Genomic DNA, 26,057 nt, shown 5'->3' with positions numbered 1-26,057 from the left:
TTTCTGTTAATTAAATTCTCACATTGAATCAAACTAAATTTTTGTGTCTTCCATTCATTCAAGTGCTTTGTGTTAATTTCTGATGAAACTCATACAGTTGTTTTACAGTTCAGAGTGCTCTCTTTTCTCTCTGCCTTGACGTATGAGATCTGGAAGTGTCTTGGTCATGAATGTGTAGTGTTTCCTCTTCAGGTTCTTCCCAGCTTTCTGTTTCAGTCCAATGCCAAGATATTCTGTCTCATCCTCATATTCAGGCCAGTGTGTCAGACCTGGACCATTCGGAGACCTGCCAAACCAAAATTAGCCATATTAGAGTACAAAAACAATATACTTTGTTATTCCACACACACAAGAGGACTGATATTTTACCCAGTGCGTGCAAAGTTCCCCCAGTAGGCCATCACAGTCCTGCAAAGCTCTTCCTCTTCCTTTGTGAAAGGAGCTGAAGGATTGAACGATTAAATGATGATTCATCAGTCATTTAAAACTCTTTCAGAAACGCTCATGATGCGTCAAGTTTTACCGATTGCTTTGAGGTGGGCTTTAGCGAAGCAGGTGCCCTGGATAAATAACAGTTCATCTGTGTGGTCGACACCAACAAAGCTGGGCCTGTTCTTCTGGATCATACTGGGAGGATGCTGGAACTCGTACAGGTAAACCGGCGCTCCTGAGGCTACAATCACAACAGCAATCCTTGATTTTACAGACTTAAAACAAGCGGAAGTGCTAAATAAAATTTAAACGTATAGTTAAACATAAAATTTCTGAAGACTGGAGTAATGATGCTGAAAATTCAGCTTTACATCACAGGAATAAATTATATTTTTAAATATATTAACATAGAAAACAATTAGCCTTAGCTTCTCACCACTGTGGTATTTTGCCAGTTGGAGGGTGGGGATGTTGAACATCACATCGCCCATCATCTCTCTATAAATGTCTCGGATTTTAATGGGGTCACTTGTGACGCCCAGGTACTCGTTTGCTACCGTATCAATGATCCATCGATCCCTGGGCTAATCACATTCAAAGAAACACAAATGTGAGCTACAGAAGAAAGAAATCCAATGTGCTTCTCACTGTAAAATTAAAATTACATAATGTGAATATGCATTGAGTTGTGTCTTACGTCAGGATACGTGAGGGTCAGGCCTTTAATGGCTTGCTCTTTATCCATCCCATCAATCCATCCTTTACCCCAAAAATACTACGGAAAAGTAACATTCAACTTTAGCATCAAAATGTAAAACCAAATCTGTAAAATGTCAATTATTTTGAAAATAAGAGGGATCATACACCTTGCAGAATCTGTAAAATGTCAATTATTTTACCAAAATAAGAGGGATCATACAAAATGCATGTTATTTTTTATTTAGTATCTTCAGAAAAATGTTTTTTTTTTCAGCATTTTTGTGTATTCAAACCTTTTCCAACAATGACTGTGTGAAAAGTTTTCACCCCCGGCTCTTAACGCATTGTGTTTCCTTCTGGTGCATCAGTGAGTGTTTGCACCTTCTGTAATAGTTGCATATGAGTCCCTCAGTCGTCCTCAGTGTGAAAAGAAGGATCTCAAAATCACACAGTCATTGTTGGAAAGGGTTCAAATACACAAAAATGCTGAAAAACCAATTTATTAAAGGATTTTTCTGAAGAACAGCAGGCAGTTGAACTGTTCAGGACAAACAAGGGACTCATGAACAACTATCACTAAATATAAAAAACACAGCTGTGGATCATTCAGGTAACAACACAGTATTAAGTATCAAGTGTATGTAAACTTTTAAACAGAGTCATTTTTATAAATTCAACTTTTTAAGTGAAATATCTTATTTAGGTCAGTACTAAATAAAAAATAACATGCATTTTGTATGATCTTTCTTATTGTGGTACAATAATTAACATTTTGCAGATTCCGCAAGGTGTATGTAAACCTTTGACTTCAACTGTATGAATATAAATGGTAATGTGTCTTTAAGATCTCTGTATGCATGTAGAAAAAAAGTTTATAAAATAAAAGTTTTGATACAAGCACAGTACAACAATCAATTTAAGCCCTTAATCTGAAGTAAGTGACTTTGGAGTGCCATATAAAAAGTAATTTTTACTCACTTCAGGCAGAAAATAGCCAAACTCATCATCAGTAATTCCAGTGATGAGAGGAACTTTACTGAACTCTTGCTTCTTTACGATCTCCATAACAGGTTTGGGAAGGAAATAAGAATCCATGGCAAGACTGAAGTCCAACATCACAAACTAGAAACCCAGTGGAAACAAGTTAACACAGTTAACATAATATCATTTACATGAAATATACTCTTATACTTTACATTATAAGATTAGAAGCGTGCTTAATTGTATTGAATGTGCACTTGTAGTAGATAAGTACACATACAAGTATATTAAAAAAAAAAACATATTTATTAATTTAGCAATCTTTTATCCAAATAAGAATTACAACAAGCGATTCATCATTAGGGGACACATAAACATGTTTACTGTTTCTGTATGGCTTATTATTTTTTTTAAATGAAAAATGTCACACCTGATTAGAACATTCCAGAACTTTCTCATCAGACATGCGCATGATGCAGTCGACGATCTTCGATGAGCTGCTGCTGTCACATTTACACAATTTGGCTGCATTCTATAAATAACCAACAACATGAGAACTTATTTAATAACTGTAGTATTTAATATAACTTATTTAAATAACAGATGACTATGAAGTGATACCTGAGCCTTCCGTAAAGGATTAGTCATCACTAAACCATCCCATAAGGCCGTCCCGCTTTCGGCAATGGCACGATGAAACAGACCAGAAGCCAATGGGGAAAGTATCTTGAAGACACAATGACAAATACTTTACAGTAATGGTAAGGCTGAATGATGATTTTTCCTTTTTCCCAAAAACCCAAACATGACCTTACATACCTGATTTAAAACAATCTATATTGTATAAAGTGCTATATAAATAAAGGTGATCTGTAGGAACATGTGCATAAAATACCATCTATGTTTGCTACTGTCCACCACGTTACCTTTACTGGGTAACACAGTAGCCTAGAACTACTGAGCATATGGTGTGTTTAGAAATATATTTTCATAAACAAAACATAAGTTTTAGTTAAATTGTCTTGTGTAACACTGTTGATTGTCAATTAATCCACTCTTGAGACAGGTTTGCTAGTTTAACCAATATTAGGGGAAAGAGAGAGAACATAACTTCTAGTGTTTCATCCATGTGCTTCTAGAGGAAATAGCATCATATTGTGCAGATTATGCACGAATGGGACAACCATGCAGAGATGGCAAAAGTACACACATCCTTCACTCAAGCAGAAGTACAGATACTCATGTTTAAAAATACTCTGGTAAAAGTAGAAGTACTGACTACACTTTTTTTACTCAAGTTAAAGTAAAGAAGTAGGAGCTCTGACATGTACTTAAGTAAAAAGCACCTGTTAGTACTGCCTGTTTTAGTGTCACGCTGGTAACTGGACCTCAAGTCATATTAATACAAAATAACTTACACTTAAAATGTGTTAGCTAATGAATGTATCAAGGCTGAACAACCACCATGTAGAACAGGGCCGGACTGGGACAAAATTTCAGGCCGGTGAAATCTCTCATCCGGGCCATCCCATTCACCCACAACAAATTCTGAAACCACCTATTTATGGCCATCACATTTAAAAAAAAAGGTTTTAAACCTAATAATTAAACAAAATAATTAAAGGTTCTCACTTGAACTGCACCTTCATTTCCATTTTCCTTTTTAGTCTCTTTATTTTTCATATCTCTCTGCATCTCACTTAGTGTTTCCTTTTTTTCCACTAATTTTCTTGTTTCTTTTCCCATCAGCCGTCTACTGTTATGAACAGAACTGTCTCCACCTTCTTGCAAAACAACCACCTCATTGTATTCGGTTTGCAAAAACATAACTTTATTTTAGTTCAGTTTAAAATATCACATTATGACCATGTGTTGTTTTATCATAAAATTACTTATGTACTATAGATTTAGTAAAACTATATTTTCTAAAATGCCTAAATGTCAAAATATTACAAAATAATGACATTATGATAATATCTTTACATAAAAATTCTTATTTTGAACATTGCTTTATCATGAGTCCTATTTTTCTCTTATTAAAATTAACCATGTTTTTTAGCAGATTAATTATAATTTGTTTTAATTCACAACAATAGTTTTACTACAAATTTCATGGTTAGACTATGGTTAGTGTAGCAAAACCACGGTTTAACTATAGTTAAAGTTATTTTCATAAGGGTTGCAATTCATTGACTGGCCGCAAGAGACTGGCTGCAAAAAGGAGTCATTCCTATAGACTCCCCATGTTAAAATGCCCAACTTTACAGCAGAAAAAATATGTTTACAGCCTGGTACAAAAAATGGTTTTGGTCTATATAGCTAATTTTGCCCTTCATGTCAACTGTGAGGGGGTGAATTTTTTTTATAACTCATCCGTTTAAATTATATTAAGCCTTAAAGTTCTGCATAATTTAGGGCGTGGCTACTTGAGTGACAGGTGTGGATTGCCGCTGCTGTCACCATTGTCCAGCATGTCCCAGCTCCACCCATGTCCCGCCTCTTTGCCTATTTTCGATTATCCGGGAGTGACGTGCAGTGATGCGATTCCAAGATGGCGACGGCCGACTCCCGCCCACTAAGAGCTTCAAAAATGCTCTTCAGAAACCTACGGGTGACGTCACGGACACTACGTCCATATTTTTTACAGTCTATCATGGTGACCCACCAAATGCAGATAAAAAACTGGTAGTGGGTAACTTGGTTGACAATGGTTTTTCAGACACAAATGAAACAAGTTATATCAAAACAAACACTTATTTTGGAAGCGCACACCGAAGTGTTTTGATAACCTAATCTAATTGAAGGCAAAACTATGAAATTAATTTATAACTGAGGTAATTTTCATGCTTAAATGCAGAGCAGAATGAGCAACTTTACAAAATCAGGCAGCTGAATACCAGGATTGTATGTGAACATCATTTTTGAACAAAAGACATGGCTTTTTACAACATATAGTGGTGTGAAATGGAAAAATATTATTGTGTACTAGAAAATTAAGCATCTAGGATTTATATTGATGAAAATATATTAAAATATACTTCACAGGAATGAGATGTACCCACAATTATAGAAAGACCCTGCTATAAATAAAGACCCATACCAGCGAGGATACACTGACTCCTCCAGCAGACTCTCCAAAGATGGTCACAGATCCAGGATCTCCACCAAAGCTGTGGATGTTCTCCTGAACCCACTTAAGAGCAGCAATCTGATCCAGGAAACCATAGTTTCCTGGTGCATGTTCATCTCCCGTGCTACAAAAACAAAAACAATCTTTAATCTGAATCTGTAATTGTAGGATTCACAACACAGGGTTTAAATCATGCATACAAGTGATGTCAGGACTCCAGGCTGTTCAGCCTAGTAATTTACGGCACCTACCTAAAGAATCCCAGCAGACCCAGTCTGTACTGAATCAGCACCACAACCACATCCTGATACGCTGACAGAACGGAGCCGTCGTACAGTGAAGCTGAACCAAGAACAAGTCCTCCACCATGAATCCAAACCATAACCTAGAAAACACCAGGAAACCTTCTCAAACTGTTTCAATAAGGACACTCACAGAAGTTGTTGATGAACTTACTGGTAGCTTTGCATCTTCACCAGGTTTGACTGGAGTGTAGATGTTGAGATACAAGCAGTCTTCTGAAACCTCGGGAACCTCCACATCTATACCGATAATCTTATGTTCAACCACACTAACTTGCCTGTCCTGGAGGCATCTAAAGAAACCACAGCACCATTACATCATGGAAATGTCTAATTAAACAAGTTTAAATTGAAATACGGTTGTGTGACATCTTACATGGGTGGCTGTTTGGTCGCATCTCTCACTCCGTCCCATTTCTCTGCAGGCTGGGGCCGAGCCAGTCTCAGGGGGCCCACAGGGGGCTTGGCAAACGGTACGCCTAAGTAGCTGTTGACAATTGTGTCCTTCCCCTTAACAGTCAGGAAGGCACCTCTCAGAGATCCTAATTTTGTTTGCACTACAGGTCCTGTTAAAAAAGACCAATAATATAACATAAAAATCGAAATGGACTTACATTTAGCAAAGAGTATTGAACACATCTCAATTTACACCAATTCTGACATTCAAAACTTGCCTTCCTTCCACTCTTTTATTATCTGTGGAAGTTTTTGGGTCATGAAATTAAAGTGTTTTCCCTTGAAGTTTTTCCCAGGTTTCTGTTGCAGTCCAATGCCGAGATACTCAGCCTCAGCTCCATATTTAGGCCACTTTGTGAGGCCCGGACCATTCGGAGACCTGACGTCAATGGCAAACAGACATTAAAATGCAAAAACGGAAATGCTAATAATTAAGTGACATTAAAATCAATGGTTTTATCACTGGTGTAATCGCTTACCCAGTGCGAGCAAAATTTCCCCAATAAGCCATGATAGTTTTACATAGTTCATTCTCTTCTTCTGAGACTTCTTCTGAATAACAAAGCAGAAAGAAGTTAATTGATTGCCATTAGCTACTGCTTTGACAGTAGTACCTGTTAAATCCTTCCAATAGAAACTGAGACTATGGTTGATATTTTAAAAGTACACCTCATTAATAGATGAATAGTAACAAACCTTCCAGTTTTACATGTCCTTTTCCGAAGCAGTAACCAAAAACAAAATACATTTCATCTCCATGGTCACTTCCAACAAAACTGGGTCTTTTCTTTTGAAGTATACTGGGAGGATGCTGGAATTCGTACATGTAGACTGGTGCACCTGCATCTATTAAGGAAAAAAGTTTGAATAAATAAATAATTTGACTTAACTGCTCCATGATGCATAAACAGAGTAAACTCTTACCTCTGTGGTAATTCGCTATTTTGCGAGCTGGGACGTTGAAAAAAAAGTCACCCATTATCTCTCGAAAACCTTCTCGGATTTCGATCCTGTCATTGGATGTGCCCATATACTCATTTAAAACAAACTCAGCAATTGCCTGATCCTGAAACTAAAAGAACAAGATTTACATTAACTTTTTTTTTACAGTGAGATATATTTGCGTACCTGAAAAACTTACTCAGTGTTTCCTGATTGCATTACTATAAAGTATACAAACAAAGAAAACAGTAGAGGTCTTAGAATAAAACCCTGGGGGACACCACCGTTTCTTAAAGGAGAAGTCCACTTTCAGAACAACAATTCACAAATAATTTACTCACCCCCTTGTCATTCAAGATGTCATGTCTGTCTGTCTTCAGTCGTAAAGAAATTATGGTTTTTGAGGAAAACATTTCAGGATTTTTCTTCGTATAATGGACTTCATTGGTGCCCTGAATTTGGACTTCCAAAATGTAGTTTAAATGCAGCTTCAAAGGACTCTAAATGATCCCAGCCGAGGAAGAAAGGTCTTATCTAGCAAAATGATCTGTTTTTTTTTTTTTTTTTTTGAAAAATAAAATTTTTTATAGTTTTTAAGCACAAAAGCTCGTGTAGCACAGGCTCTGGGATGCACGTTCACGTACTATTGAGTCACGTCGAAAGGTCATGCCGAACGTAGGCGGAACTACAGACCAGTATTTACAAAGCGAACACGCAAAGACTAAGAAAGTGCAAGTAAGTCAAACACTGTTTACAAACAAAAAGGTACAACAATGTTGGGTGATTCTGAAGTTGTAGGAGAAAATAAGATGGAGTTTTTCACCATACTCAGTACACAGATGATGAACTTAAGACGTGATTGGTAGTAGTGAGGGGAAGTTCGGATCATTTTACCAAAACGGACCTTTGAGTCTCGTTCAGCAAAATGAATGAATCTTTTTTTTTGAGTCATTTCATTCATTTTAGCAAAATATAATTAAAATGTTACGTGTTACTTCCCTAACACATCTACTGATTACACAAACGTGGATCACACTACAAACAAGACAAAACTATAATGCTATAAGAAACAGAAAAGATTAATTCATTGTTTATCTGGGTCTTTAGCCTATGATTAGCTCACCTCACCTCTTATCTGACAAGTTTTTGGGTTTGAGTCGTTTGTTCATCACGTGACAGTCCCATAAGCTTAACCAATGCAGTGTGAGCCGGAAAAAGTATTGATTAGTTCATCTCTCGAGCCTTTGGGTTAGAGACGTTCATTCATCATGTGACAGCCCCATAAGATGAATGAACGACTCGAAAAACCCGAAGACTCGAAACAGGTGAACTAATTCCAGTACAGAACCTAATAGGATGTTGTGCATGCACAACTGAACGAATCACTCCCAGAGATGACTCGTTCTTCCTGAGTCACATTAAAGATTTGTTAAAAATGAACGAATCGTTCAAGAACAACCCATCACTAATTCGTAGCATTATGAACGTGCATCCCAGAGCCTGTGCTACATGAGCTTTTGTGCTTAAAAAATACACAAATTTTTATTTTTCGAAAAAAACTGACCGATTTTTTCGCTAGATAAGACCCTTCTTCTTCGGCTGGGATCGTTTAGAGCCCTTTGAAGCAGCATTTAAACTACATTTTGGAAGTTCAAAATTGGGGCACCAATCAAGTCCATTATATGAAGAAAAATCCTGAAATGTTTTTCTCAAAAAACATAATTTCTTTACGACTGAAGACAGAAAGACATGAACATCTTGGATGACAAGGGGGTGAGTACATTATCTGTAAATTGTTGTTCTGGAAGTGGACTTCTCCTTTAAATAAAATAAGAGAAAATTAAATTAAATAAAATGAACCAAAATTATATTCCAAGCTTGGTGTAATATACAAATAGGTTGATGTGATTGTGTTTGAAATATTTGAAACTGTTCTGCCATACACTTTATATATACATCTACTTCTGATTAGTTTGAAATCAAATATTTTTCATCTTGAAAAATGTTGCATAAATGATCAAAAATGTGTTCTGTCTTACATCAGGATTAAAAAAAGGCAAAACCGGTATGATTTGCTCTCTGTCCACTCCTTCTATCCATCCTGGGGGTCCAAGAAACTGTGAAAAAATAGTTTTGGAATATTAAGTTTACTTAACTCTTCACTTTTCGCAAATAATCTACGATTTTAAACCCATGTTTACATTTTACAACAAAAGCATGTAAAAATGAACTTTTCCATTACATTAATTAGCATAAAGCCACCATCATCATCAGTAACTCCATTGATCAGAGGCACTTTGTTAAACTCTTGGGATTGAAGAAGCTTGTCTACAGGTTTTGGAAGGAACTGGCCATCGATTGTCACTCCAAAACGAAGCATTGGTTGTTCCTGTATCGTGAGTCAAAAATATGCAAACAAAAGTAAAAGATGCATAGAATTAATACAATTTTATTAAATACAATATTTCATTTGTAAGGATGGATGAATGTATGGATGGTTGTGATGCAAACCCTAGCAATCTTCAAGATGTCGTCTTCTGACATCTGCATCACACAGTCAACAATCTTCTTTGAGCAGGAAATATCACAGCCAGATATATTTCCTAAATACTACAGAAAGATGTTGATACATTGTGATTTAATCATAGTGTAATAAAATGAAAACGTAAAATTTGAAATTGTAATAAATTTAGAAAATTTACTTGGGCTATTGGCAGAGGGTTGAAACTCATGAGGGAATCCATTGCTGCCGTACCACTCTCTGCGATGGCATAACGAAACAGGTTTGAGGATAATGGAGAAAGAACCTACAGAAGATAAAACACACAAGTGTATCTTTATTTAAAGCTATCTGAAAAGCCAGGTCAGTGAAGTTTCCTAATCATCACACAATCAAATCTTTGTTTGAATCCTTACATGTAAAGACACACTGACTCCTCCAGCAGACTCTCCAAAGATGGTCACCAATCCAGGATCTCCACCGAAGCTGTGGATGTTCTCCTGAACCCACTGAAGAGCTGCAACCTGATCCAGAAGACCATAGTTTCCTGGCGCATGTTCATTTCCCGTGCTAAATGGAGATTATTTATATAAGAGAATATAATAGAAATCATGCTCCAAACATGGAAAGTAGTCTACAAGTATTCTATACATCTAAAAGTTCGGTCACATTTAGAGTTGTCCAGCAAATTTTCCCAGCCGAAATCCGGTCGTTTCAATAGGAATTCACACAATCTGGAAATTCACAAAAGTTTTTCCTAAGCACATTTGGCACATTTGGTTCAAGATGATCACTGAGATTTGCAACGATGACTAATGGAAAGCAACTAGGTTTGCTTCTGTTTGAGCTGTGTTTCTATACTGTTGACAGCAGCAATTGGTTTTGCCAATGACATTTTGTCAAAATTCCACTAATGTGATTGCACTGTTATGCCAGGCTGGGACACATACATCAGATCACCAACAAAACTCACATTTCTTCAATTTCGGGGACTTTAACATTTTGTTTTTGCTAAATTAAAAAACTTGTTACGTATGCATGTTAATGTTGTCCCAAACCAAGATGTTCGGTGTTAAACTATAAAAATACATCAATTATTACATGTTTATAAGCAATAAATCTAGGACAGTGAAATGGTCAAATAATTCCAATTATTTATTGTGTAAAAATTATTTATAATTTTTATAAATGTTATAACACTCATAATTCTGCCTTAGCAATAAAAAATAGAAAGTGTAACTGTTCACCAGAGCACAACTGTGTCAGTGACGAGAAAAAAATAAAATAAAAATGGTAAATATGACTATTTTTTTCCCTTTTTTTAAATAAAAAATGTAACAAAAATGTTATTTTGTCAAATTATGCAACAAGCATGAAAATATAATTTAGTTGTGTGTGTTTACAACACATAAAATGCGAGATGTGAATTTAGCCTCTTAGCAAGAAAAATGAGTCTCCCATTTCATTCCATGAAATGACACTTTCAGATGTAATTCTGTTGAAATGCATGTATATACACTTTTGGACAATGTTAATGAACAAATAGTTCACTAGTTAAAGTATGTGAAGTGTGTAGGGTTGCCAACTTGCTTTTGGTGCTTGAATTTGTTTTTTGATAATGAGGTCCAAGTCCAAGAATATGCTAGAAGTTAAAATTAAAAAAAAATGTGTATGGGTCTTTTCTCTATTTAACAACATTAACTTACAATAGTGACAGACGTCTTCCCTCTGTCAGGATTATGGACATGTTTTTGTAATGTGTTGCAACTGTTTCAGTTCCTGTTTTCCGCTTCCTCTGCATCTACTGCGTGCTGCCTTGCGAATTGTGACAGAGGACATGACCCAAAACAGTTTTCCCCTCATGGATGTCTTCTTTCACCCCGACTTCCTCCTTCTCCTGCTGGAGCAGGGGGACAAAGCTTTCGAGGACCATACAAGACTGTTTGTGATGCTAGCTAACACCACCAGCTACCCGAACAACACACTCTGCGCGTTCAACGATGCAAGTTTAAACACCGCGTACAGAGTGGCGGCATCCGAAGATGGTCCTCGAGAGGATTTTGGCGCCTTTGTGGAGTGGACACTCCACCACTCCGCACCCACTGCCCAGCCCACCATCTCCCCACTGCAAGGAGTGCATGCCCGAGCCCACCACTGACTGAGAGCCAGAGCCCGCAATGACCGACGAGCCATCGGCACATGGAGCGAAAGAGCCACGGATCGCCGCGGAGCTGCTAGTGACATCAGTCCAGGTGTGTGAGCCGGCAACAACTTCCTATCACAGAGGGGAGCTCCGCCCACTGCAACATTGCTGAGGGTGAGCTGGTTTATTATATTAGACTGGGACATTTATACTGACCTACCCCCTCTCCTCCCACTTTCATCGGAACTGACTGAAACTGCCATGCCCGAGCTTAGCTCTGAGGAGGCTTACAAATGCCCACTTTCTCACCCACTCATGCCTTCTCCTCCGCTGTCATCTGGCAGGCCCTCATTCCTTCATCTGTGCAGTGGGTTCACTGCTGGACTGCCAGTCTCCATCGGCGTTACAGCTGGAGGAAACCTTGTCTCCGCCTCCAGCCTCAGAGTCCAGAACCTGTCGACCAAGCGGCTCCACCATAGCTCCTAGCTCCCTCCTCTCCGCCGTGGCCCAGCAGTCCATTGGGTCCACCGGGCTCCCTCGTCCTTTTGGCTTCGCCTTGGGCTGTCGTTGTTGTCCTATTCCTCAGGACTCCACTCCTCTGGCTTCGCCTTGTCCACCTCTGTCAGGCTCCTCCATTCCTCTGGCTCTACTTTAGTCCTCTGTCACTCCTGCTCTACCGCGGCCTCCCAGATCCACGCATCTGCATCAGTCGCCAGAGCCATTTTATCCACCTCAGCCCTCCGGATCCTCCTCGTCACACTGGCTCATCAGCTCTTCATCTCCGCTTGGGCTCCTCGGTCGGCCGCCAGGAGTCAGCCCTTTCTTCTCCATTGCTCCTCCCTCTGTCGGCTCCACCTTGGGTCGTTATCATGGCTGTGGCCTGGGTCCCACCTGGCTCCTCCTGCTCCAAGTCCCTCTTGTCTCCGTCTGGTCCGCCCTGGCTCTTCCTGTTTCCTCCTTGGCTCCTCCCTCCGTCGTCTCCACCCAGGACTTTGTTCGTTGTCCTCCTCCCGGATGTCCATCCTCCTCCCAAGCCTTCTCCCAAGTTTCCACCTATGCCTCCCTCTGTTGTTGTTTTTTCCAGCACGAGGACACGCCTTCCGGGAGGGGGACATATGTCAGGACTATGGACCTGTTTTTGTCATGTGTTGCCACTGTTTCAGTTCCTCTTTTCCTTTTTTGGTCTAGTTCCTGTTCTTGTTTAGTTTGATTATGAATCCCTTGCACCTGTGTTTCTAATTAGCCTGTGTATTTAAGTTCCTGTCTGTTCATTTGTCCTCGGTCAGGTCTACCTGTTGTATTTGTGTGTCTGCTAAAGCATCTGTTGTAGATCCCCTGTGTTTGTTCATTAAAGACTGTTTAACGTTTCTCCTTGTCACCTGCATGCTGCCTCGCCTACAAATTTTGATACCCTCAGAGGGGTAGATTGCATGTTTTCTTGCCTTGCTTTGTCCAAAAAGAATAATTATCAGGTTAGAGTTTGTTATTTGTATGGTGTAGGTGGGTCATATGGCGTATGCCTACGGGAAAAACTGCATTCCGTATCGCTTTCATATGGAACACTTCTTTGACGCCTTAAATATGGGACAATTTTGTATTATACAGAACTGTTGGAAAAATGTTGCGAAGCTGTAGATGTTTTTACCTAAAGAACCCAAGCAGACCAAGCCTGTACTGGATCAAGACCACGACTACATCTTGATAAGCAGCCAAAACATGTCCGTCAAAAATGGAAGCAGAGGCTCCAGAAAAACCTCCGCCATGAATCCAAACCATAACCTATTGAACATTTATGGAAAAACATTAACCAACATACACATTCATGCATAAGACAGAGCAAAACTCAGTGGAATTCAGACCAAAGACTTACAGGTAACTTCCTGTTGTCTCCAGGTTTAGACGGAGTGTAAATGTTGAGGTAAAGACAGTCCTCAGATACTTCAGGAACTTCCACATTCATAGACAAATTAGCTAACAGGTCTAAAAGTATCTCCTTTGACTGTAGACACCTGGGAAAAAGGAACACAAAGTGTCATTTTTTTGCCTATGAACTGGCCTCATGATTTTATTACATTAATTTTGCTTTATTCTCACATGGGTGGCTGTTTTGTAGCATCTCTCACTCCTTGCCAAGCCTCTGCAGGTTGTGGTGGAGCAAGTCTCAATGGACCCATGGGTGGCTTTGCAAAAGGTACACCAAAATAGCTACTGACCACTGTTTCCTTGCCTTTCGGAGTCAGGAAGGCACCTCTTAAACTTCCTAGTTTGGTGTGTACTACAGGTCCTGTTAGAAATTATTGAGTAACAATTGTAAGTTTAATGTAGAGAGTCTTAGTAAAACAACGCTGATTCTCATAACTTGCCTTGATTTCGCTCTTTTATTATCCGCGGAAGGGTCTGAGTCATGAACGTGAAGTGTTTTCCCTTTAGGTCTTTCCCAGGTTTCTGTCGCAGTCCAATGCCGAGATACTCAGCCTCAGCTCCATATTCAGGCCACTTTGTGAGGCCCGCACCATTCGGTGACCTACCGTCAGGAAGATGTTTTTTAAAATCTTGTTATAAACGTATGTGGCAAATACTCTTTGTATTCATGTTGGTTTCATATGGTTTGGAAAACTTTTATACCATTTTCAAGAAAAGTTTCAGTTGAATAACCGAATGACCACATGGAAATGTCATGTGGTATAACTATCAAATAAAAAGTAATCTTCCTTAAACCTGAATGCATGTAAGTGATCTTGTTTTTGTAAAGTCGCGCCACATGACATTTTACACCCTGAATTACCATAGTTTGAAAAACTTTCATACCATTTTCAAGAAAAAAAATCATGAGAAAATGTCATGTGGTGTAACTATCAAGTGAAAAGTAGTTTTCCTTCAATTTGAACACATAAATATATAGATATATTTTGTATACATATGTATGTAATTAAAAACATTTTTAATAATAAAATGTAAAAATTATAAATATATTATTAATTCATAATGTCATGACATTTTTTTTCAGATATGCAATACATGACATTTTACAACTTGAATTAATTTGGTTTGGAAAGCTACTATTTTCAAAAAAATGTTTTCAATTAAGTGACTCTAAAAATGTTATATGATGTAACTGTCAAGTAAAAAGTAATTTTCCCTAAACCAGAATACATGTGAATGATTTTAAGTTTTAAACTAATAAATATATTTAAATACAATTAAATATATTTTTAATAATTTGATTAAATATTTAAGTAAAAATGATATCAATTATTAATGAAAAAATGTCAGGATGTTTTCATAGAGTTGCAACACATGACATTTTACACCATTAATTAACTTGGTTTGGAAAACTTTCATAACCATTTTCAAGAAAAAACTCAATTAAATTACTGAATGACCACATGAAAATGTCATGTGGTGTGACTATCAAGTGAAAAGTAATTTTCCTTTAACCTGAATATATACAACTATATAAATTTAAGTATATAATCAAAAATACTATATAATAATAATGCATTAAATATTTTGTAAAAAAAAAAAAAATATATAATTATGTATTGTAATTCATAATGTCATGAAGTTTTTGAGATGACATCAAATGACATTTTACAGCTTGAATTAATTTGGTTTGGAAAACCTTTAGACTATTTTCAAAACCATTTTCAATTAAATGACTGTAAAAAATGTCATGTGGTGTAACTATCAAGTAAAAAGTAATTTCCCCTAAACCAGAATACATGTGAGATCAAAGTTTTAAACTGATAAATATGTTTAAATACAATTAAATATGATATAAATTATTAATGAGTAAATGTCAGGATGCTTTAGTAGAGTCGCACCACATGACATTTTACATCATGAATTAACTTGGTTTTCAAGTATCAGATAAACCTTAATGCATGTTAGTGATCTTAAGTGTGAAATATAATTTAATAAAATGTTATTACATGTCATGAAAAGTATATAAATGACTAATTCATAAATGTCGTTTTCAGAGTTGTACCACATGACATTTTACACCCTGAATTAACCTGCCTTATCAAATGATCTGATATTTTAAGGGATTTATTGCTTTTGTCACATAGTCATGAGAGTCTCCAGAGGTTCACTCTATGATATCACTTCTTGTATTATGTTTTTTCCTTGCTTGTTTATTCACACCATATCATTTGATTAAACAGACAGCAGTTTGTAAATGATTGTTATTTTCTGTGAAATAATCATCAAAGTTCTTGATGAAAAACTTAATGTTTTCATTTTAAGAATTTCATCCTTTTCATGATATCAGGATGGTTGTATCACCTTAACTTTTTTGGCTCTAACACCCAAAAAATATAAACTAAACGACTGTATGATAAGCATCACCTACCCGGTGCGAGCAAAGTTTCCCCAGTAAGCCATGATAGTTTTACAAAGTTCATTCTCTTCTTCTGAGAGTTCACCTGAATTAAAACAGAAAGAAAGACGTTAAACATAAAACCTAAGACAGGCACTGAGGGTGAAATATTTCTCCATGCTGATTTTACAACAGGTTCAAGCTGGTCGTGTGAATTCATGGTGATCAACAAAAGCTGTTTGGTTTGAAAGTGACTTCTGTGTGAGCTGTGCTTCATACATTACTACACTATTGACAACAGACAATGGACCTTTTTGTCCGCAAAATTTAATTGAAATGTTACTAATGTGACCACAACTTTAGATTGAGAACTTCTAAAACTCTACAACCATTTATCATGTTTCCTAATATTACTCATACCTTTTATATTTATAGGTCCATTTGCAAAGCAAAAACCAAAAACAAATAGAACTTCATCTCCATGGTCACTTCCAGCAAAACTGGGTCTTTTCTTCTGGAGTACACTGGGAGGATGCTGGAATTCATATGCGTATACTGGTGCACCAGCATCTATAAGGGGACAAAATTGTTAATTACCTTCGAGTATCACTGAAACAGCCTTCTCAAAATAAACATAATCATATTTCTACAAACTCTCACCTCTGTGGTAATTCGCTACTGTGCGAGCAGGGATGTTGAAAAGGAAATCTCCTAACATCTCTCGAAAACCATCTCTGATATTGATCCTGTCAGGAGACGTGCCCAGATACTCATTTAAAACAAGCTCAGCAACTGACTGATCTAGAAACTAATGGGGAAAAAAATAAAGCAAAAATATTATACAAAATTAGTAATAATACAACTACTTCACAACTTTTACCATTATTTACAACAGGATCTGCATTTTCATGGGCTTAAATAAAAGATTTTTGTTATAAGAGACAACTTTATGTATCAAAACCACTCTTTTCCAGGTAAAAAAATAAAAAATAAACATCTGTCAAAAATTTTCACGTAAAAAAACCTGTCAAAAAAAAAAAAAACAAAAAAAATATCACGTCTGTCAAAAAAAACAAAAAAAACATGCATAATGCACTTGCAGAGGTTCAGTGAGTTTTTTTGTTAATAAATTTATGAAAAGTAACAATTCTGTTTTTGCTTTGGCATTACAGTATATGGAGTGTAGACTGATGTGGGGAAAAAAGTCATTTAAAGCATTAGGCAGCAACATAATAAAACGAGAAAAATGGAGGGGTATGAATACTTTCGCAACGCATTGTGTATGTATGTACTACTGGATGCTTTGACTGTATTATCACTGTCAGAGAAAAGGGATTTTTCTAAAATGTACATCACTACATTTTCTCAGTTGTTTAAAATATTAAGACAATCATCATGCAACTTATAAAACATAAAACTGAAGATAAAAGTGTTTTGTCTTACAGCTGGATTAAACATGGTCAAAACTGGCAAGATCTGCTCCATGTCCATCCCCTCTGTCCATCCTTCAGGTGACATGAACTAATTAAAATTAGATAAAATGAATGTACTGTACAAATCTGACAAATATTATGCTTGTATTTTTCCGTATTTTAAAAGTGAAACATTAAAATTAGCCATACATTAGGCAGCATAAATCCACACTCATCATCAGTGATTCCGGTGATCAGAGGCACTTTATTAAACTGCTGGGATTGAAGAAGCTCTGCTGCAGGTTTGGGAAGGAACCGGCCATCCACTGTCACTCCAAAACGAAGCACTGGATGCTCCTGTTTTAAAAGACATATATATGCAAACACAACATTTAGTATATAAGATGACTGTTCACGTATGATTCTATGAGAAAATCCGGTATGTGAACAGACAGACCTTAACCAGTGTCAAGATGTCGTCTTCTGACATCTGCATCACACAGTCAACAATCTTCTTTGTGCAGGAAATCTCACAGCCAGATACATTTCCTACATACTACAGAAAGATGTTGATATATTTTGATTAAACATATGTAAGGCACAGCATATTAAAATAAAAAACATGAATTTAAAAATTGTAACAAATCTGGGAAATGTACTTGGGCTGTTGGCAGAGGATGGGGATTCAGTATAGCCTCCATTGCTGCCGTACCACTTTCTGCGATGGCATAACGAAACAGGTTTGAGGATAATGGAGAAAGAACCTATAAAAATATATATATATTATGTTTTTGGGTCAATTACAGTATATGATGCAAATTTTTGGTCTGAAAAATCCTCAACATGTGAAAAAACATGCTTTTAATTTCACTATTTAAATTAATTTTCATATTTCTTAATAAAAAAAACTCATGTAAATCATTAACAAAAACTCAAAAAAATTCATGTAAATCATTAAAAAAAATGTTTTGGTATTTTGGCAGTTGTTTGGCATAATCTTTTATTATTATTTATGTGAAGCAATAAATATTACAAATAAATGTAACAAAAAAAATAAAAAAATAAAAGAAAAAACCATTTCAAAATTATATTTATTCATAATATGGCTACATATTATTTAACAATAAAACACAATTTACTGTAAAAGCTATATGTCACATTTTTTTACACATATATATGTAAAATATTTAATTTAAAGTAAAATGTTCATTGAAATAAAACAGAAAATTAATTTAAACAAATATTAGGTTAAATTATTTAATAAATAAGGTTTAATTTGAAGTACCAAAATGACTAAAACAGAAAAAAAAAATGTAAATTAAAAATAAAATAATCAAAATAAAATTGACTACAAACAAACTTAAATGAAAATTAAATGAAAAAATACAAGTTGATAATTATTAAAAATAATAAATTAATAATAAGATAAATAAAAAATAAATAAATAAATAAATATAAATAAATAAATAATGCACAGCATTATGATATTTTCAAAGATGCCAAATTTCCAGAAAATCATTTTTGAATTATAAATCCTTACATGTAAAGACACACTGACTCCTCCAGCAGACTCTCCAAAGATGGTCACAGATCCAGGATCTCCACCAAAGCTGTGGATGTTCTCCTGAACCCACTGAAGAGCTGCAACCTGATCCAGAAGACCATAGTTTCCTGGCGCATGTTCATCTCCGGTGCTATACAGGGCAAAGAAATCATCATAAAACCTCATCAGAGACCTTAGACCCCAAGGCCTTATGTCTTAATCACTAATCAGAGATTCTGAAGCATCAAAAACATGAACTAATAGGACTTTATGGCTGTTCAAACATTACATGTAAGTCTGAAGTCCAAATGGAAACCAAACATTGACCTTAACAATGTGTGATTTGCCATCTTTTTGGACAAGTTTACATTGATTTAATTGATTTAACATTTAGCTTTTACCTGAAAAATCCAAGTAGGCCAAGTCTATACTGAATTAGAACCACAACTACATCCTGATAGGCAGCCAAAACATGTCCATCAAACACAGACGCAGAAGCCATCGAAAAACCTCCACCATGGATCCAAACCATGACCTTTTGGACCATGAAAAACAACATTAAAACACATGAACATATATCCATAAAAATGCAATAAAGTTCATCCAAATCAGTCACACGTACAGGCAACTTGTCATTTGCTCCAGGTTTAGAAGGTGTGTAGACATTGAGGTAAAGACAGTCCTCTGATGAGTCAGGAACCTCTACACTCAAAGACAAATTGGCTACCAAGACTTCAACTAACTGCTTGTCCTGCAGACACCTGGGAAAGACACAGAGGAACACAAGTGATGTAAAATCTGTGTGCTGAAGCAAAACGGCTGATATGTAGGTTTTATTCTCACATGAACGGCTGTTTTGTAGCGTCTCTCACTCCGCTCCATTTCTCTGCAGGCTGCGGAGGGGAAAATCTCAGCGGGCCCACGGGTGGCTTGGCGAACGGAACACCCAGGTAGGAGTGGACGACCGTGTCCTTTCCCTTCGCTTTTATATATTCACCTTTCAGGGCCCCTGACTTGGTTTGCAGGACAGGTCCTGTGTAATTCAGAAAAAAGAGTTTAAAGTTTTTTATATTTACTGGTTTGCTATTCATTTTCAGTTGAACCGACACAGAAATAGACAAAAACGGTTGTCCTTCAAATTTCAGAGTTGACTTTGAATATTTTAATTTTAGAATTATTTAATTATTTTTTATTACTTTAATATGTATTTACTTTTATTTTTATTTACATGGGCTATACATAATATTTTGTCCACTATTTTATACTCTCATACCTTAGACATTTTATACTACTTATTTATTCATTTTATTTAATTAATTTTAATTCACATATGCTATACACGCTACACTTTGTCTGGAACAATTGTATACATTTTTATACTATTATCTTATATTTTTATTTATTTATTTGTTTTTTATTTACATATTCTATACCTGCTATACTTTATCTGAAACTATTTTATTCATTTTATAATAATTGCTTTAGATTTTTTTATTAAACTTATTTTAATTTACACTACCAGTCAAAAGTTTTTTGAGTTTCAGCTTCAAAGTTGAATTTTCAGCATCATTTCTCAGTGTCACATGATCTTTCAGAAATCATTTGAATATGCTGAATTGCTACTCATGAATTACTCATTTATTATTATTATTATTATTATTATTACTACTATTTATTATAAATATTTAAAATAGTTGAGTTTTTTTTTTTCATGATTCATTAATGAGAAATAGAAATGAATACTTATTTAGGCAAGATGATAATAAAGTGATGATACAGACATTTACAATGCTACAAAAGATTTCTATTTCAGATAAATGCTGCTCTTCTAAACTTTTATTCATCAAAGAAACCTGAAAAAATCTACTCAGCTGTTCAACATAATAATAAAATAATAATAAATGCAGCAAATCAGAATATTAGAATGATTTCTGAAGGATCATGGGACTTGAGTAATGATGCTTATCAGCTTTGAAATCACAGAAATAAATTACATCTTAAAATAGAAAACAATTATTATAAATAGTAAAAATATTACTGTCTTTGGATGAAATAAATGCAGGTCTGGTGAGCAAAAACATTAAAAATCTTACTGTTCAAAAACTTTTGACTGGTAGTGTACATGTATATTATTAAAATAAATTAGCTGATTTATAATAAAATAGCTGATTTCATATGCATATCCTGTAATGCTTAAAGGGCACGTATTATGCCCCTATTAACAAGATTATACGTCATATAAGTCTCAGGTGTCCCCAGAATGTGTCTGTGAAGTTTCAGCTTAAAATACCACACAGATCATTTATTATACCATTTTGAAAATGCTCATTTTGAGTAAAAGCAAAAACACATCACTCACAGCTCTTGACTGAATAAAGCTTAATGATAAACAGAGCCAATTGTGTGCGGCTCACTCAGGGCGGGGCTTTGCTAATACCGCAGTGTCAATCAAATGTGATGGGCGGAGCTTGTTCAAAGTGACATCACTTTGTACAGAATCTGGAAACGCAATTATTCTGAGACACTGCTTATGATTAATGGGGATTTAAAAAAGTAGTGGGTGGATTTTTATACTGATAAATGATTATATTCCAACACCATGGCATGTAAAAGTGAATTCTGCATAACAGGTGCCCTTTAATCGATTATGCATCATATACACACCCTTAACTGTGTTTCTTAAGCAAAACCCGTTCGACACACCTACATGAACTTGCGCCCCGTTACCGTTTAGTAGATTTATTTACCTGTGTTACATTCTGACAGCTTCTCCAATGTGTGCATGACTATATTAAAACGTGTGAAAACACAATTGCCTGTAAGCTTAAGTAAATGCAGTTTTCTTAACGCACGCACTACGAGATATGAAAGAAGTCCACTTCCAAAACAAAGAATCACATATAATGTACTCACCCCCTTGTCATCCAAGATGTTCATGTCTTTCTTTCTTCAGTCGTAAAGAAAATATTTTTTTTGAGGAAAAAAAATTCAGGATTTTTCCTCATATAATGGACTGATACGGTGCCCCGATTTTGAACTTCCAACATGCAGTTTAAATGCGGCTTCAAACGATCCCAGCCTAGGAAGAAGGGTCTTATCTAGCGTAACGATTGGTTATTTTCATAAAAATAATACAATTTATATACTTTTTAATGTCAAACGTTCGTCTTGTCTTACTCTGCCCGGACTGTTTTGGGTATGACAGTTAGGGTATGTCTAAAAACTCCCATCTCATGTTCTCCCTCAACTTTAAAATCGTCCTATATCGCTGTTTTACCTTTTTTTGTTAAAGGCGTTTGATCTTCTTTGCATGTTCACTTTGCAAAGACTGGGTTTGTACTTCTGCAGTGATGTAGGATGATTTTGAAATGATTTTTGAAGTTGAGAGAGAAAATACGACTGGAGTTTTTTGACATACCCTAACTGTCTTGAGCCAGAATACACAGAGTTCAGGGAGAGCAAGGCAGGATGAGCATTTAAGAATAAAAAGTATTCAAATTGTACTTTTTTAATGAAAACAACCGATCGTTTTGATAGATAAGACCCTTCTTCATCGACTGGGATCGTTTACAACCGCATTTGGGATCGTTTGAAGCCACATTTAAACTGCATTTTAAAAGTTCAAAATCGGGGCACCATATCAGTCCATTATGTGGAGAAAACTGCTGATATGTTTTCCTCAAAAGACTTCTTCACGACTGAAGAAAGACATGAACATCTTGGATGACAAGGAGATGAGTACATTATCTGTAAATCTTTAACATGACTTAATACACTCTGCTTTTATATTACATTTATTTTAATTTATATGTGCTATATACATGTGGTATATTTATATATTTTTATATCAGCTACTGTATTTTATATTCAATTAATATGTTTAAATGATATATTTCATTATATAGGCCTATTTATGTTTTATGCTAATTACTTACTTTCTTTTTACTTACTTTAATGTTATTTAATTTGTTTAATAATGTTATGCATGCATTACAACCTCTTATAAAGTCTGTTTGATTTATGCATAGCCTGTAAAGACACTGACCGAGCTTAAGCGATTATAAATCATATTCACGCCTTGTGAATAGTGTTTTAGAAAGGTGTTTTAAGCAAAACCCGATCGTCACACCCCTATGTGCACTTTCGATCCATTACCGTTTAGTAGTAAACTCATTTACATGCATTTTGACAGCTTCTCCAATGCGCGCATAACTTTGTTAAAACGCACGAAAACACTTCTGTTCTTTACAGCTTGAGTAAATGCCGGTTTCTTGCGTTTGTAAGAAAGCTGTTTTTGACAGCGCACTGGTGTGCAAGTAAATGCATTGTGCAAAACGTTTTGAAAGACTTACCGTCCTCTGCTTTCACCGTCGTGTTTTGTAGACTCAGCTGGATCAGGATGCAGAGTGAAATCACGACAGAGCCTCTCATTGTCATGCCGTGTTCAGTCCCGCAGCAGAATGAGTGTTCAGAAGCGTCTTGCACACTATCATCAACACAACTGCGTAATCTGGCCACACTTTGAACTTTGCTATTGAAACTGTGGTTGCCAGATTCTTTCAATCCCTGTTGTAAACTATACTGTGAACTTTGCTCAAAGTTACGTTAGAGTAAAAGGCAATTGGCAAATAGCTGTCGAAACGTTCTCAAATGTTTAACTGAAATGAGGAACCCTCTCCCTTTCATGGAGTAAACTGAACAAAGGGGTCCTAGAAAAAAAAATACAATTAAAATCTAATGTAATACTTTGATCTGCAGCTTTTTGAGAATCACACATTTTTTTATTTAATTATTTTAATTTTATTTTAATTTACTTTAATTTACCTGTTATACTTCCTCTGAAAAAAAAAATATATATATATATATATATATATATAATGTAATTTGTTTTTATTTATATATACTATCTATGTTATGGATGTTTTTTTTTATTTTTATACTAATTACTTTATCATTTTTATTTATTTTTTTCATTTATATATGCTACTCAAGCTATACTTTGCTTGAGTAGCATATATAAATTAATATACTCCATCTGAAACTTTTTCATTTTTATACTAATTACTTTATCATTTTTATTTATTTTTTCATTTATATATGCTACTCAAGCTATACTTTGCTTGAGTAGCATATATACATTAATATACTCCATCTGAAACTTTTTCATTTTTATACTAATTACTTTATTATTTTTATTTATTTTTTCATTTATATATGCTACTCAAGCTATACTTTGCTTGAGTAGCATATATACATTAATATACTCCATCTGAAACTTTTTCATTTTTTATACTAATTACTTTATCATTTTTATTTATTTTTTCATTTATATATGCTACTCAAGCTATACTTTGCTTGAGTAGCATATATACATTAATATACTCCATCTGAAACTTTTTCATTTTTATACTAATTACTTTATCATTTTTATTTATTTTTTTCATTTATATATGCTACTCAAGCTATACTTTGCTTGAGTAGCATATATAAATTAATATACTCCATCTGAAACTTTTTCATTTTTATACTAATTACTTTATTATTTTTATTTATTTTTTCATTTATATATGCTACTCAAGCTATACTTTGCTTGAGTAGCATATATACATTAATATACTCCATCTGAAACTTTTTCATTTTTATACTAATTACTTTATCATTTTTATTTATTTTTTCATTTATATATGCTACTCAAGCTATACTTTGCTTGAGTAGCATATATAAATTAATATACTCCATCTGAAACTTTTTATTTTTATACTAATTACTTTATTTTTATTTATTTTTTCATTTATATATGCTACACAAGCTATACTTAATCTAAACCTCTTTTATACATTTTACTTTATTTTATTTATTTATTTTTTATTTATATGTGCTACACAAGCTATACTTCATCTAACCTCTTTTATACATTTTACTTTTTATTTTATTATTTTTTTATTTAATTTGCATATACTGGATATTACTTCGTCTAGCTATTTTTATATTTATTTGTATGTGCTATACATGCAATACTTTACATCTATTTAAATACATTTTCATACATTTTTTATTTTAAATGTACATATTTTATTTACTTTAATTTATACATGCTTTATACATGCTGTATGCATCTGAAACTATTTTACACATTTTTTAAAAAAGGTTCAATAAAAACAGACATGGACAAGAATTTCAGTTATTCATAAATGTGTAACATTTTGTCTGTTTTTAGAAATGTTACGCAAAATTATATTGCTAATTATTATTACTATTATTTTTATTAGTAATTATTGTTTTTGTGTCAACTGCATTTTAATCTTTTTAATATATTTTAGAGTCACACAGCCTTTAAATATTGTTGTTGGCACTTGGTGTCAAAAAGTTGCACTGTGATTTACACCAAACACTGACTGAAATTTGAGGGGATCCTATAGGGTAAGCAAGTGTGGTTGGAAAATGCTTTTTTGGTGTTGTTTCCTTCAATCTGGCAACACAAAGTACTTTATCAAATAGTGTCTATCATAGTGTATTTCAGCCCTTTAGCCTAGTGCTTATTCATAATGACGGTGTGATAAGGATTGTGTCAGCCTACTTACCATATATGGACCTACAGTTCACAAATACACGTGTCGACTTACAAACAGAACAGTAAATTAGTTCTGACAGGCTAGTTAACTTAGCGATGCTCAGCTTCACTCGGTTCATGAATGTTAACACACTTTTAAAACTTTGCAAACGTGAAAATCCTGCAGAATGATAATAAAACCGTTTGATCGGAGCTGTGTGTGTAGAAACGCTCGACGCATCGGGCCAGTGGCGCAATGGATAACGCGTCTGACTACGGATCAGAAGATTCTAGGTTCGACTCCTGGCTGGCTCGATTCTTTTGAACTTTGATTCTCGAGTTTATTTGGTTCATGTTACTGACCAGAAACGCGATACTCCGACAAACATTATGGTAAATGGATGCAGGACACACCTGTAGGATGTATGTGAAAGTTCACATTAATCTTGAGAAAGTCATAAAACAATCGGTACAACTTGACAGAATGATTCATTTTGTTTGAATACGTTTCGCCAGTGTTTTGTGCAGCTTCAACACAAGAACAAACGGCATAGCTTTCGGATTAAAAAACAAACATATGATTGGAAACCGACACCAAGTGTAAAAAAGTAGCTAAAATGACCCAAACCACTGATTTATAGAGAAC

General features: G+C 35.1%; 1 protein-coding gene and 1 non-coding gene across 5 annotated transcripts in view; one reads left to right on the top strand and one right to left on the bottom strand.

Annotated features, from left to right (window-relative positions):
- Positions 1–23,377, bottom strand: part of LOC127160965 (uncharacterized) — a 37,538-nt gene extending 14,161 nt beyond the window's left edge. Inside the window, exons 1-37 of one of the 4 annotated variants that reach the window (XM_051103609.1) lie at positions 23,214–23,377; positions 19,705–19,894; positions 19,484–19,622; positions 19,263–19,396; positions 18,859–19,012; positions 17,978–18,082; positions 17,776–17,874; positions 17,529–17,675; positions 17,350–17,427; positions 16,567–16,714; positions 16,327–16,476; positions 15,940–16,012; positions 13,949–14,109; positions 13,680–13,869; positions 13,456–13,594; positions 13,231–13,364; positions 9,859–10,012; positions 9,645–9,749; positions 9,454–9,552; positions 9,185–9,331; positions 8,982–9,059; positions 6,925–7,072; positions 6,697–6,846; positions 6,480–6,552; positions 6,219–6,379; positions 5,921–6,110; positions 5,699–5,837; positions 5,494–5,627; positions 5,213–5,366; positions 2,734–2,838; positions 2,543–2,644; positions 2,110–2,253; positions 1,130–1,207; positions 869–1,016; positions 524–673; positions 370–442; positions 7–286 (exon numbers count right to left, since the gene is read on the bottom strand). In XM_051103609.1, the coding sequence (XP_050959566.1) occupies positions 103–286; positions 370–442; positions 524–673; positions 869–1,016; positions 1,130–1,207; positions 2,110–2,253; positions 2,543–2,644; positions 2,734–2,838; positions 5,213–5,366; positions 5,494–5,627; positions 5,699–5,837; positions 5,921–6,110; positions 6,219–6,379; positions 6,480–6,552; positions 6,697–6,846; positions 6,925–7,072; positions 8,982–9,059; positions 9,185–9,331; positions 9,454–9,552; positions 9,645–9,749; positions 9,859–10,012; positions 13,231–13,364; positions 13,456–13,594; positions 13,680–13,869; positions 13,949–14,109; positions 15,940–16,012; positions 16,327–16,476; positions 16,567–16,714; positions 17,350–17,427; positions 17,529–17,675; positions 17,776–17,874; positions 17,978–18,082; positions 18,859–19,012; positions 19,263–19,396; positions 19,484–19,622; positions 19,705–19,894; positions 23,214–23,298 (4,842 nt within the window). In that variant the 5' untranslated portion in view covers positions 23,299–23,377 and the 3' untranslated portion in view covers positions 7–102. Of the gene's footprint in view, positions 1–6; positions 287–369; positions 443–523; positions 674–868; positions 1,017–1,129; positions 1,208–2,109; positions 2,254–2,542; positions 2,645–2,733; positions 2,839–5,212; positions 5,367–5,493; positions 5,628–5,698; positions 5,838–5,920; positions 6,111–6,218; positions 6,380–6,479; positions 6,553–6,696; positions 6,847–6,924; positions 7,073–8,981; positions 9,060–9,184; positions 9,332–9,453; positions 9,553–9,644; positions 9,750–9,858; positions 10,013–13,230; positions 13,365–13,455; positions 13,595–13,679; positions 13,870–13,948; positions 14,110–15,939; positions 16,013–16,326; positions 16,477–16,566; positions 16,715–17,349; positions 17,428–17,528; positions 17,676–17,775; positions 17,875–17,977; positions 18,083–18,858; positions 19,013–19,262; positions 19,397–19,483; positions 19,623–19,704; positions 19,895–23,213 lie in introns of those variants that run through there. The other 3 variants (XM_051103611.1, XM_051103612.1, XM_051103613.1) reach the window with 3 other exon arrangements.
- A 2,276-nt stretch (positions 23,378–25,653) lies between these two features.
- trnar-acg (transfer RNA arginine (anticodon ACG)) lies at positions 25,654–25,726 on the top strand. The gene has a single exon. It is a non-coding gene; the product is annotated as a tRNA-Arg (tRNA).
- The last annotated feature ends 331 nt before the right edge of the window (positions 25,727–26,057 follow it).

The sequence above is a fragment of the Labeo rohita genome, unplaced genomic scaffold (assembly GCF_022985175.1).
Source record: "Labeo rohita strain BAU-BD-2019 unplaced genomic scaffold, IGBB_LRoh.1.0 scaffold_508, whole genome shotgun sequence".
NCBI classification, from domain to species: Eukaryota; Metazoa; Chordata; class Actinopteri; order Cypriniformes; family Cyprinidae; genus Labeo; species Labeo rohita.
Note: the sequence above shows the minus strand (reverse complement) of the source record. Positions and strands in the feature narration are given on the sequence as shown.